Source organism: Aythya fuligula, chromosome 20 (genome assembly GCF_009819795.1).
Source record: "Aythya fuligula isolate bAytFul2 chromosome 20, bAytFul2.pri, whole genome shotgun sequence".
NCBI classification, from domain to species: domain Eukaryota; kingdom Metazoa; phylum Chordata; class Aves; order Anseriformes; family Anatidae; genus Aythya; species Aythya fuligula.
The window spans coordinates 1,339,492-1,352,848 of NC_045578.1; the positions used below are offsets into that span (position 1 = coordinate 1,339,492).

The 13,357-nt window shown below is 45.2% G+C and overlaps 1 protein-coding gene across 1 annotated transcript in view; it reads left to right on the forward strand.

The window, feature by feature from the left end:
- Positions 1–13,046, forward strand: part of CALN1 (calneuron 1) — a 125,050-nt gene extending 112,004 nt beyond the window's left edge. Inside the window, exons 5-7 of the mRNA XM_032200984.1 lie at positions 6,851–7,004; positions 12,454–12,456; positions 12,547–13,046. Coding sequence (XP_032056875.1) covers positions 6,851–7,004; positions 12,454–12,456; positions 12,547–12,674 — 285 coding nt within the window. The 3' untranslated portion in view covers positions 12,675–13,046. The remainder of the gene's footprint in view (positions 1–6,850; positions 7,005–12,453; positions 12,457–12,546) is intronic.
- Positions 13,047–13,357: the final 311 nt, after the last annotated feature.

The window sequence follows — 13,357 nt, forward strand, 5'->3', positions numbered from 1 at the left end:
CAGAGCAAGGGCCAAGCTGATAGAGAAGCATGTGCGGACCCACACACCAAACATTTTGTAACCCACAAGACTTGGTACCTCTCGCAGGGCTGTGGACATCCCAGCAGTACTCTTCAGAGGCCCCGCGTGAGCTCTGGGGGTGGCTGGAGGAACACGCAGGAGTTACCCACAGGCCAGGTTAGTTTTGCACACTTCATCATTTCACAGTGCAAATTTAAGCCAGGTGCTTGGGATTAAGGGTGCTAAGAATACACACTTAAATCTGATTATAATTTATCAATGTATGAGCAATTCCCTGCTGACAAAGCTGCTGGGAAGAATGGAGCTATCTCCCGTTAGCAGCAGCCAGTGCAGTAACGAGCCTGTTACTATGGAAATGAGCTTGTTACCCTCTCCTGCTCCTGGCAAGCGGGATGCTCAGGTGCAGCATCAGGGAAGCTGGCTGTTCCCAACGGCAAGCGGTACCTCAGCTGACAACAACCCCAACCCCAAGGCAGGGCTGGAGAAGCTGTTACTAGCACCTGGGTGCTGGCATGGATGCAGGGCAAGGTGGCCCGGGGCACATTGTGCACCACAGAGCCAACTTGAGCTGGCAGATGGGTACTCATGGGGTCCCACAGCCCCAGCTGCCTTGTCTGTAAGGTTATTTCTACAGGGATGCTGGTTGCTGCTGGGCTTCTTGAGCCAGGGTGCTCCTGGCACTGGGAGCGTGTTTGTGCAGCCTCATGCTGTGAGTGATGGGCGAGCAGGGATGGAGAAACACCCTGAGGGTGCAAGCGAGGTGCTCAGTCCTGGGCTCCAGCCCCAGCAGGGTGGGACCACATCTTTCCAACAAAGCAGAGCTGTGCAGCATCATCTCCTGGGAGGAGGATGATCCTGTAGCTGGATGGAGCTCTGCTCCCTCTTGCAGGGAATTTGGTGGAGGCAGCAGGGTGCTGGCAAGGATGAATTTGTGTCTGCTGTCCTGCAAATGCACACAGGTAAAGTGGGTGGAGGTGGAGGTGAGTACTACAATGGGTGCAATGAGAAGCATGGTCCCTTTTGCTCTGATCCATTTCTCCCTCCTCCCTCTACAGAAGGGCAGCAAGCTGGGATAAGGCTGCTCTCAGCAGGGCAATGTGAGACCTCCACAGATGGTCAGGCATGGGCCCCAGAAAGAGAAAGAGCTTGTGCACATGTGAGGGCAGCCTCAGTTCCTACCACAGCCCACAGAGCATTCCTGCAGGACCTTTGCATGCTTTGTCCCAGTCCATAAATGCTCTGGGTCACGCCTTTGTAGGTGGCAAGAGCACTGGCATGGAGCAGGCAATGGAAGGACAAAGAGTAGTAGCGATGGGGAAAAGACAAATAGACCCCTCAATCTTCAGCTCACATCATGGAGTCAGCCACCCTCCACGGGGGTGTGTGTGGAGCAGAACAAAATGCATCTTCTGTGTTTTCACTGCTGGAGCCGCAGGACTTCCAGCCCTCCTTCTGTGGATGTGTGGGCCAGAAAGGGGGTGGGTAGAGGAAATTAGACTTGCTTTAAAGGTAGCAGTGATTTGGGGGAACACAGAAAATGGCATTGCTCCTTTAACTCCAGTTGTATGTTGCAGGCTTAGAAGTGGCTCTGTCCTCTGTCCTGGGGGAGCACAAGAGTCACTCCAAGCTTCAGGGTGTCAAAATGTGACACCCTGTAGCACATCTTCTTTGATAGAAGAATAAATAAAATATATAATGAGAAACTTCCAGATTTGGAGGGGGTGTATGTCTGGACATTTAGAAAATATTTCATAGGTTCCCACATATGTTTGATTTATATATATATATGTATAGATATATCTATATATAGATATATGAAAATGTATTGTCTTCATCCAGAAGCTTTTACAGCACCGGGCTGCCACAGGCTGTGGATTGAAACAGCACTTGCTGCCTCTTAGGTGTGAGCAGCAAGACCTCCAGCCTGTACAGCTCAACACATCCCAAGCAAAAACCACTACACCGCTTCACATGCTTGCTCCCTTCTTGTGTGGTCCCCCTGCCCCTCCAGACTCCTGATTTCTCCAGGAGTCTGTGTCCCTTGCATTATAAAATATCAGTGGCTGAGTTTATCTGGGAAGTACAGTCAGTACAAAATGGCCATTTATCCAGCCCCCAAGCAGAGCTGGGAATACATAGTGTTCTTGTGTTGAGCACTCTGGGGCTGTGCACTTTAATACATGGCCAACATGAAACATTGGTCCTATGGAAAAGACACAGACCAGTAGTTTATGAGCTCAAAGCCTGTCTAGCTAAAGGAACAGCTGCACGATCTGCAGTGAGCACCAACATGCTGCTTGTGTTCAGAAACAAAGAGGCAGTGGCCAATGCAGCACAAAGCCCTGCTTGCTGTGCAAATAGTCGGAGTATTTTGGGGGTCACATCCCCAGGTGTCGCAGTCAGCTGTGAGCATGGGCAGAGCCAGTTTGCATTTTCCTTGCAGGTATTCAAGACAGACATAGTCTGAAATGCACTAGATCTGAGAGCAAAGACGAAGACTAAATTATGCTTGTTGTTCAGAAATTATTAACAAATTATTTTTTGTTTGGCTACCACAAATGAGAAATCTATGAAACCTGAAGCTTTTGGAACTGCAGACCTGTTTTTCAAAAGCACGAGGAAAGAGCCTGCTCTCCCCTCTGCTGATTCATTCCCCACCCCAGTGTTCTTTCTCCCACCCCAGATTCATTCTCCCACCATCAAGAGGCACAAGGCTCATATGGAGTCCTCAACAGTAGAAGACCTTCTCAGATGGCTTACGTGGGCCAGACTTGGGCCCAGTAGGTTCAGGACAAGTTGGTATACAAGCACTGTCCTAGCTAAAGCCATAGCTGCCAGAGGAGCCAGTCCTGCCCCTTGGTGAGGATTTTTATTGATGCAGCTTTGAGAGAAGTTGCGAGTCACCCGAACAGCCCCACTCACTGTGCCATGCAGGGTCCTATCCTGACATCGCCCACTCTGCACAGCAGCAAGGCCAACTTGGGATTCAAGAAAGGAGCTCTACCACTCTTTTTTTGAAAGCTGAGGTGATATTAAAGGAAAGTGTCATAAGTATTATTTCAGCATTTAACTCTTTGAAGAACCAAGTGCTTCTCATAGGGTCACTTCCCTGCATAGAGCAGAAGGAGAATGTGCCAGATATGATACAGCAGTATCTGCAAAAGGTACCAGCTGTGAAACCAGTGTTCTGCAGCCATGACAGCTGTCAGTTAGCTGCAAACTTCGGAAACTGCATGTAGGAAGACTGAAGGAACTGGTCAGGACTGTGCTTTCATTCCCAGCAGGGAATTCAAAGCAAGGGACTGTGTTGGATCAGGTCCATTTTACAAAATGTCCCAGCGTGTCTTTTGGGACAACATGAGATGTGTCTGCTGCTTACAGTTACTCAAGTCCACTAAACTGCAGTGGGCAATTCCTGGTGCTCTCCATAAGAAGCCAAACACACCTGTAACTAGTGCAGGTTTTCATTCAGGGTTCTCATGCATCACATGGGGCATTTGAGCATCAGCACTGCGCACAGTTTGTTTCTATAGCACTGCTTACAGCGTATTCCAAAAGCACCGACTCAGAAACGACATCATTGATTTCTCCTAATTATAAATCCTATAGAAAGTTTTCAGCTTGCAACAGTCACAGTTTTCCTCTCAGCAGAGCCAATAAAAGTTAAGAGTTGCTCCCTGGTTACTGTCATTACAACAATAAAAAGCCAGAGTAATTGAAAAGTGAATCAGGGAAGCTGCCAGATTGGAGAGCAATGATAATAGAAGAAATTACCTGGAAGCCCAAACCCGATGCAAATTATCGTCTCTGGCTGCACTGAGCTCAAGCCCAGTGTAGACAAACTTCTGTGCTGATGATGGAGGAAATGCCTGCTGGATGCAAGTACTGGAGCAGAGAGCAAAGCAGGAGCAATGAACATATGCATGCAAAAAGGCCAAACACGCAGGGCATGAGCCAGCAATGGTGATTTTGACACCCATCTGAGATGGTTCCTCCTAGAAGACAAAAATGGTAACGGAACAATATAAAATATTTTTCCCTATATTAGCATCAAGCTTAAAAGTAGGAGCCAGAGACACAGCAACAGATGGATATTTGACAAGAGAATTTTGTCCCGTTAGACACACTAACTGGTATAGGAATACCCCCAAACCCACAAGTCATTACTGTTTCCACATTGTTAAGACCAGCAGATGCCTGTGTCTGTGTTTGTAATCCAGGTAGCCTGAAGCAAGACAATAGGTAGACTCTGCAAAAGCTTGTTAGTGACAGTGCTGTTATAAAGAGAGACCTGCAATGATTCCTAAGAGCAAAAGGAAAGGAGCAACATATGCCAGCACAGGGGACTGTGTGTCTTTTACCCTCCCCAAGGCCAGCATGCATGCACCATACACAGGAGGTTCTTTGTCCTCAACTACCCTGCCCAGATGAAGTCTTTGAGCATTTCCATTAAGTCTAAAGGAGGCTAACACAACACTGCAATAATCCTCGGAGGCCACAAGTAAAGATCAGATCACAGAGACAGTGCTCTGGGCTTTGAAGCACTCGTAGGGGTTGAGCGTCCGTCCACGTTGGAGAACACAAGTTTTGAACAACTTCTAAAAAATCATTACTTTAAGGGGGAGGGGCAGGTGGGGAGGTGGGGGGGAAATAAGCCCATTAAAAAAAAAAACGGGGAAAAAATGTTTGTATTGGCCTCAGAGAACTTTTCCTGAGCCGAGAACAGTAAGAAAACTCCAGCACAGGTTGAATATTACACCCTGACGAGATGTGATAGGTTAACCCCATGCCATCTAGCGGCTCCTGCTGATACAAATTGACCACTAAGTGAAATTATGGGTTTCAGCATAGGGTGGATTTAGGAAGACACCAGGGCCAAAGTTCAGGTTTGAGCTCTGCCAAGAGAAAAACTTCAAAGGAGAGCAGGACTGGGTGGCAGGTGATAAAGCATTGCTGCTGCCCATGAGTACGCCTCTGTGGCACTGCAGGAAGCCAGCTGGGAGGGATGCACACCCTGGGCAGCCTCAAGACACTCCACAAACCTCTGCTAATGACAGCTCCTGACACTGCTGTAAGACAAGCATACACATTAGCCCAAGTTTCCACACCTTTATTTGTCAGGAGAAATGCTTTTCATAATCATAGTTGTGAAGTACACAGTTGCTTGATTTTACTTGCTCTTTTAACATATAAGAAGACAGATTACGGGTGGTGAAATTTCCTCATGCACAATAAAGAGAGCTGGAAATATGTGACTAAATACCGGGGGGGGTTGCAATCCAACTTTGAACTGTGCGGCAGGGGACCACTGGTGACAATTGTATGCTCGCTATTTTTAGCTGGGCAGTATGAATATCGAATCCCTGAGGAACAAGGAAAGCAACAAAACAAGCATACCAACCAAATCAGGGTTTCAGAGAACTCATCTGGGGCAAAAAACAGGAACTGTCTGTCTACTGTACCCCTGCTATTCACTTTTCTGTAGATTTACTGCACCAAGTTTTAAATCATTGCATGAAATAAATAAATAGAACTGTAAAAATCAGTGTTTCTTAGATAGATTAATGCATATGGATGCATGCAGATCTGCTTATATGCACACAGAAACACATAAATACTTTGAGGTCCAGGTTTAATCACAGTGCACTTATTTCCCCCAGTTAATCACTTTGAGAATTAATAATTTTGTATCTGTGCAATGAGGTGTGGAGCAGTGGTCAGGGAAGACAACCTTAGATAACACACCAGGCGGCTCAGAGCTGATAAGGTTTGTCCTGTCCTTATCAACCTTGGGGAAAAGGATTGGGGATTTACGCTGTACTGTTTCTGAAATGCCAGCTATATGATCTGATCATTCATTATCACCATACTCTCAATTGCAGAAGTGGGCACAAATTTGCATCGCCTTTCCTCAGTGTTAACACCACAGTGTTAAGCCAGGGTTGTTTGTTTTTTCTGAGGTTTCTTGAAGGTAGGCAGCTTGGATAAGGGTGTACAAGCCCCGGTGCTCACTGTTTGGTGCTGGCAAACCTGTGTCTGGGGTTGTAAATGCTGAGATGTCAAGGTGCTGCTCACATGCTGAGATGCAGGCACACCACCTGCCTATCAGCAGCAGCACAGGAGGAGATGTGGGAGGGCTCAGAGCACTTCCATCCTTCTGCGGTGCCTGCACTGATGGCTCGGAGAGGCTGGTCTCCTCCCTTGGGCTGCCAGTCAGACATTGGGAACCCCCTCTCTTGTGTACCATTAGCAGATGTTAATACCATGAAACTTACACCTGTGCAAAGTTCCTCTGCTGCAAAATGTTCATTTCTACATATTCTGCAGGAATGATCTGGTTTTAAAGCATTCATCTGGTATATGCGGAAACAGCATTTACCTACTGGATCTACATTTCTGCAAGGAAAATGTTCTCTGCTTGTGCTCTCCACATTGCAGTCAGGAGGAAAAACAGGGCAGAGAGAAGGTTGTGGCTCATGGCAAGGTGCTGGAGGTGCCAGGGGAATTTCTGAGGGCTTTACCTCTTCCAGGATTGCCAGGGCTGATGCTGGATTGCTATATTTCCAGCCTGGAAAACAACCCCTTGCTTCCCTACAGCTCTACCAGCAATAAGTAAGCTGCAAGAGCTCTAGCTACATCCAGTTGAATTATTCACACTGTTAGTGTTAAATGAACCCAAAAGAGCAAAATTTGCAAAGTTATATTGAGGTGTTGAAATGAGGTTGAAAAAACCACAAGTAGGGAACTGCAATGTGCCCACATGCCTCTCTTCCTCCCAGTACCACGCTTGTTCCTGCTGGCCGTGTCTAACTCGGTTCTCTTCCCACAGTTCGACATGCAGAGGATAACACTAGAAGAGCTGAAACACATCCTCTACCACGCCTTCCGGGACCACTTAACGATGAAGGACATTGAGAACATCATTATCAATGAAGAGGAGAGTTTAAATGAAAACTCTGGCAACTGTCAAACAGAGTTTGAAGGTGAGGGAGAAAGTTTCTGTACTATTATTTTCTTTCTTCTTCCTTTGTAAAACTCAGCCTGGTCCACAATATGCAATGGGCAAAGTTGCACAGAGTTAGTGCGGAGTTACTTCAGGACTTCTCAGCTTTGAGATCAATGCTCAGTCTACTAGTTCACACAGCTTTTGAGCCAATACCAAAACCCTTTCTTTCTCATTTGTCCCCTAACCTTGGAGTATGCCCAAAGCAACTTTTATATCTGATGGTTTGCAGAGCCACAGGGTGGTACTTGGGCTGTTTCACTTTGGAGCCAGCAATAAATTGAAATTCACAGGCCAGCTTCAGTGCCTCTTAGGAAATGAAAAAGAATATTTGTGTCAAACATAACCAACCTGGTCTATTTTTCCCCTCAGTGTAGCAGCACAGCAGACAATATTACAAAGCCCAAACCATGCATTCATTCACAGTACAGATATCCACAGACTCCTGGCAAATAAATCAGCTTCTAGGCCAGAGGAACTCATGGTGCTCCAAATTGTTGCTGGTTGTAACAACCAAACCTAAAAATCATCTCAAGTGCAAAAAGTCCAGTGAGATATATACAGAGAAACTTAAGGGTTCTGCACATCACCCTGGTGCTTTCCCATCCACTGAAATGCCACGTTACATCGTCCATTTGTGGGAAATCCTGATATTCCGAGGGGTCAAGTAGCCTCTGAAAGGGCACTAGGTGGAGATAATGAAGCATCAAAATAAAGCAAATGATAGGCATATTAGTGCAATTCTTAGCCTGGCTAATTAATGGGATTCAGACACTGTATCCAGCACAGTCATCCTGTGCTAAATACTGCAGAAAAGATGTAGAAGAGCACGGCTGAATTTTAAAAAGTCTGCAGGAGGGAGGTAAGCAGCGACACTCTTCAAACCAAGCCAAGCAACATTTTTTTTTCCTCACAAAGAGTGGCAGGGAGGAAGGGATGCTTACTTACATGAATGGAGTTGTTAGTCCCCACTGACCTGCTGATTCAGTGGAGACATGCGCCAGCTGTCACTGCTGCAAGAGGCATGCAGGCTTCTTCCAGCATCGGTACTTGGGTGAACTATCCAAGTCGCAACAAAAAATGGGTCCGAAAACCGAAATGCTCAGCTTCTCATTTTGGAAGTCCCAGCTTCCAAAAGTACAGCAAGAACAGCTTTCCTCGTGGGATGTTGGCATTGCTGGTGCTAGGCAGAACCTAGAAGCAAAACAGACCCTTTTTTAGATGTTGTTAGGAATACACACACACATACAAATCCACCAGAGAATAAAGATCAACGAAACACTGTCAACCAAGATGCTAAGTTTTGCTCCAGGTCCCAGGAGAAAGGAATGGTTCTGGTCCACAGCAGCTCTGACATGAGCATTTCTCCCAGGAACGGCAGACTGAGAGTAGGTTATGTCCCCGCAGCTCTCAAGGCTGGACATGCCATTACTTGAAGTACCTACTTGTGCCAGAGGCGACACAGCTGCTGTAAGCATTCCCATTTCCCAAACACAAAATTCCCCACAGGACTCAGAAGCAGGAATGAAAGGGCCTCATGGCATAGACTGATGGCACCAAGGGAGAGCTGTCATGAAGGCTGGGCAGCATCTCAGCCTCGTATTAAGAAGGGTCTCTATGTAAGTTCATCACCCTTCACTCACTTAATTAGTGGAGAGAAAAAGATACTTTATGGATACAATTCCTCTAATTTATTTGAAGCACTACACGGGGATGAGGTGAACTGCACTGTAAAAAACACCTATTTCTTTCAACTGTAAAGGTAGCCTAAAGGGAATAGCTTAGAGGTTCACATCTATTTTTAATGTACATTTCATCCACCCCTCTGAAGTGCCTTTAATTATGGGTAGGAATGAAGCCAAGTTGAGCCCTGGTGGTTTTCACTGAGATTTGGGAATGAATCCTATGGGAGGAGAGACAGCAGATATTTTCAGTATGTTGCTGCAATGGGGAATCTCCACCCACTGTCATACGAGGCATGTTCTTGCCATCAAAAAGGATCACTAAGACCTTCCTCCACGGACAGGAAACATTACTATCAAGAAAAGTACAAATGCAAATTTCTGTAAGTCTCAAAATTGTGCCATATTGGCTTCTTGTCATAGAAAGGCCTTCGCAACTAAACTTCATAATATTTATTGTATATCAACACCGATGATGTAAGTTATTTCTCTCTCTCATACGCATACACACAGACAACCACACGCACATTTTAAACCAAGTACAAAATTTGTATTATAGTCAGAGACAAGTCTAGGATTTTGTTCAGCTCACTCTGAACATGAGAGTCATTTGCAAGACGTCAGATCTAGGCTCACATTACAACTTTCCCTCCTACACATTTCAAGGGAGTTTTGTTAGCCCTCTACTTGATGAAGAGCAAAGCAATGAAAATGCCCAGCTCCTCAGTACAAGCAGCCCACACCAGCCTTGACAATAAAGAACACAACCAGAAGGGAGGCAGAGTTATATCTTCAGCCCTTCTCACTATTTTTATTAATGCTTAGGGCAGGACAACGAAGCTCAGAGCCAAGAAGAGTGCATGTTTTTATGGGAAAAGACACAAGGAAAGGACAACCTTTTACAATGACATCACACTAACAAAAATCTGTAGTACAAAAATCATTCATCTGGCAGGTCCCTTTATCCAAATGCTCATGACATTAAGCTCTTGGCAAACAAGAGTGCTGGATAGTTACAGTGACCTGTGCTGCCAGCCGTGGGTATTTTATCCTCAGCCCTGACATTCAAATTAACAGGATGTGCAAGAGCTGCCACAGGTCCCCTCCCCGCTCTCCCCGGATAAGCATTAGGAGCATCCACTCCTCAGCTAACTCAACTTTGGTAGAGTAATGACAAAAGTCACTATAAATACACTGTAGCTGATCACATTATCAAACTTAAATCTGCAGAGGAGAGGGTTCTCAATGCTCACCCTGAGCATCTCAGCCCCACTGTGGGCATCATAACCAGCCTGGCAGTCACAGCTAGTGTGCCCATTGAGCCTATTTCCAGGTGGAGAAGTTACAGATGGTAAGCTGTCTTTGCCACCCCTTGGCCAAGTCTTCACCACCAGCATACCCTCTGCATGTTGAGAAGATGAAGGATGAGCCTTGATGTGCCTTTGATTCTTGAGATTTTCTTTACATTGAATGGGGCACCTCAGAAGAAGCTTCTGGCTCTGACCACATTCAAGGAAACAACTCATCTCCAAAGGCCTGCATGTCCCTTGGGTATTAAAAACTCTTATTGGCAACAAAATGCAAAACACATCAATAATCCAGACCTGTGACAATGCCCACTGTGGAAACCAGCAGGAAAAAGAATAGATGCCATGATCAAAGGATCTATGAATCTGAAGAAATTGAGAGCAAAACCTCATCATCTATAGGGAGGGCAAGAAGGTTTTCATATTTAGGAGGACAATTCATAGACAATTCTAGGGCAGCACAAAATTGTGTTAACAATTAAAAAAAAAAAAAGACAACTTCAGCTTCTCAGTAGGTAAAGAACAATATTGATGGCTTACCTGGATCCTACTATCTTTAAGCTCTATTTTGACTTGATAGTATAGCAGAAGACTGAAATTGCTTCAGGAGCAATTCTGCAAGAAATACTGAACATGCTTTACTCTTTTCCATTGAGTAGGAAAATGCCATTGCAGAAAGTCATGGCCAGTCTTCAACTGTTCTCCCAGTCATAATAACTGGCATCAGAGCCCTATGTTGAACAGCAACACTGACCATGAGGGCTTATGCCACTGTTTTGTTTGCTGTCTGGGGGAGTTTTCAAAGTGCATAAATAACAGAAAAATAAAGACAGAATAACCAAAGCTGTTATTTAACAAGCTTTTCAAAGTGCTGGGCCATCATGCACAAAACCAGGGAACTACAGTATTGATTCTGTGTGCATTATAAAAGCAAACGAAAGAATCAAGGACTAGAGCCATACAAGCAGAAAGCAAGTAATTTAGGAGGCTGCCGTAAGGGGGATTTCATTATCTGAGCAGAATATAGTGAGTCCCTTGGAGCAATGGTTGTGCAACATTTCCCTGCCCTCGGCATTTTGACTCAAAGTGCTGCATAACGAGGGCTTCTTGTGCCTCCGGCACTGAGCTGATGCTCAGGGACCGCATGGGAGCTGGGATTAGGACACAGACACTGCTAAATCCTGGCCAGAGGAGGCAAGGAGGGATGAAACAAGTGTTCAAAATGCAGCATCCAGTGCTCCCCTGTCTCCGTGTGATGAGGTTCAAGCCTGGATCAAAATAAGGTTTTATTTCTTTGTGCTCGAAACATTCTCCTGGCCTTTTCACAGCTTGGGCACTCAGAGCCTTTTTCTGGTCACATTTTGGTTTTATTGTAATTCTGAGCTTGTTGTCAAACCATCTGAAAGTCTCCCATCATCACCAGTACAAGCATCTATGGGAAAAGGAAGGTGGGTAAATCCCTTCTCGTACCTAAAAAAGACCTTATATGTGTGTACTACCCATATATGTGTGTGAGGATCTTATGACTTTCTGTATCCATCTTGCAGAACCTTCAGAGCCTTTTCAAATGTTAATCTTTGTGGAACCCCTGTACCGTGTGTTGTTCTGGTATTCTTAGGTAGGGAGACTGAGGCAGAGACAAGAACTGGCTTTAGCAGACCACAACATGTATACTTGTTGCTGAACTTAAAAATATAATTACATAAAATATGTCAAATGCTAAAAATCCCATTTGTCTGCATATTAACTGCTGCAATTTGCTCTCACCTCTTTTGACAATTGTTCTGCAAGCATTCATTTAAAAAGGTTCTTAGTAAGTCTGATTTTGCTTAGGCACAGAAAAACCTAAAGACAGTTCAAAAAAAATCCTAAGGTACTATGCATGCTCATGGGAATGATCACAGTGTTTTTTAAGCATTGTCTGGGAGCACATCTTGAATCTCTGCTTGCTCCCATTTGACTTATAATTGGAAAAACCTGGACGTGACTAAGGGGATTCACAGAAGACCAATATTTCTAATAAAAGAAATGCATAGAGAACTTCATAAAGAACTTAAAAAAAAAAAAAAACACAACCCTACCCTACCCAGATCAACTGAAACACTTAAATCTTCAGGCATTTGAAGGTTTTCAAAGCCAATGTGAGTGAGAAAGGGATTCCCGCAGTACAAGAGGGCAGTCTAATAGGAAAATTGGTATGGAAGTAATGAAAGGTAAGGATGATTATTTGGAAATGTCCCAGCTATATTCACCCCAATGGTCTCCAAGGAGAGGTAGTGCTTGACCAGCACAGGGAATCTTTGAAGTATGAGCTAGAGGGTTCAGCCAAAGTTGGGTGTACATTGAGGAGAAGGAGGATTTCCGAGCTCAGTCGATCCCAGTGGAAAGTAAAAATGTTTCTTTGACCGAGGAACTCATCGAGTAACCCCCGGGATGGCAGGAGGTAGGAACTAGATGGTCTTTAAGTCCCCTTCCAACCCAAGCCATCCTGTGATTCTATGATGCTATGATCTTTCTCTTGTCTTTCCTGCAGTGCACGCCCAGAAGCAGAACAGACAGACCTGTGTACGGAAGAGCCTTATCTGCGCATTTGCCATGGCCTTTATTATAAGTGTGATGTTGATTGCGGCCAACCAGATCCTGCGGAGCGGCATGGAGTAGCCTCTCGCCATGACACTGTGAACCAAACTGACCATGCATGCGCATGCCACCGGGTGAGCTTCCCCTGAACCGACTCTCACACGGCAAAGAGACAGAGGCAGGCAGATAACGCACCATTCGACAAGGAGCCTGGGGCCAGCAGCGTAACGTGTCTTGTGAATCAACTACATCCTTTTGGCAGGGACATAAAAGGGCTGTCTTAATGCTTTAAAGGTTTTGTTTCCTAATGCAATAAAAAAAATATACAGGAGTCCTGAATTATTGCTTCAAAACAGCAATGGTAACTTGGAAGACACTTTCATCCAGCGGTCTGTTTTGCAGTTTCAAGGAGGCACAGCCTCGTGACTCATTGCAGCAGGGCTGTCTTTTAACCTAGGGGCCAACTGACTATTTTGCATAGCTCTCCGCCGGGCCCACATTCCCAGGAAGTTGATCGTAGCATTGCCACAAGCAAGTCTTGTTCATTTTATTTCATGTACTTCAGCTTCACTTTGTTTTTCCCTTATGACCATGCCTTTGAGTTTACGGCATTAGAGGGGAGCTAGAGCATCCTTGTACAGTATTTTCAAAGTAAAAAGAGGAGAAATTGCCAGCGTCATACAAAATGTCTATTTTTGCTTCATAATACCGCATTTGACACCAGACTGTGGGGTAGCATGAGTCTGTCTGACATTTTTTCCCAC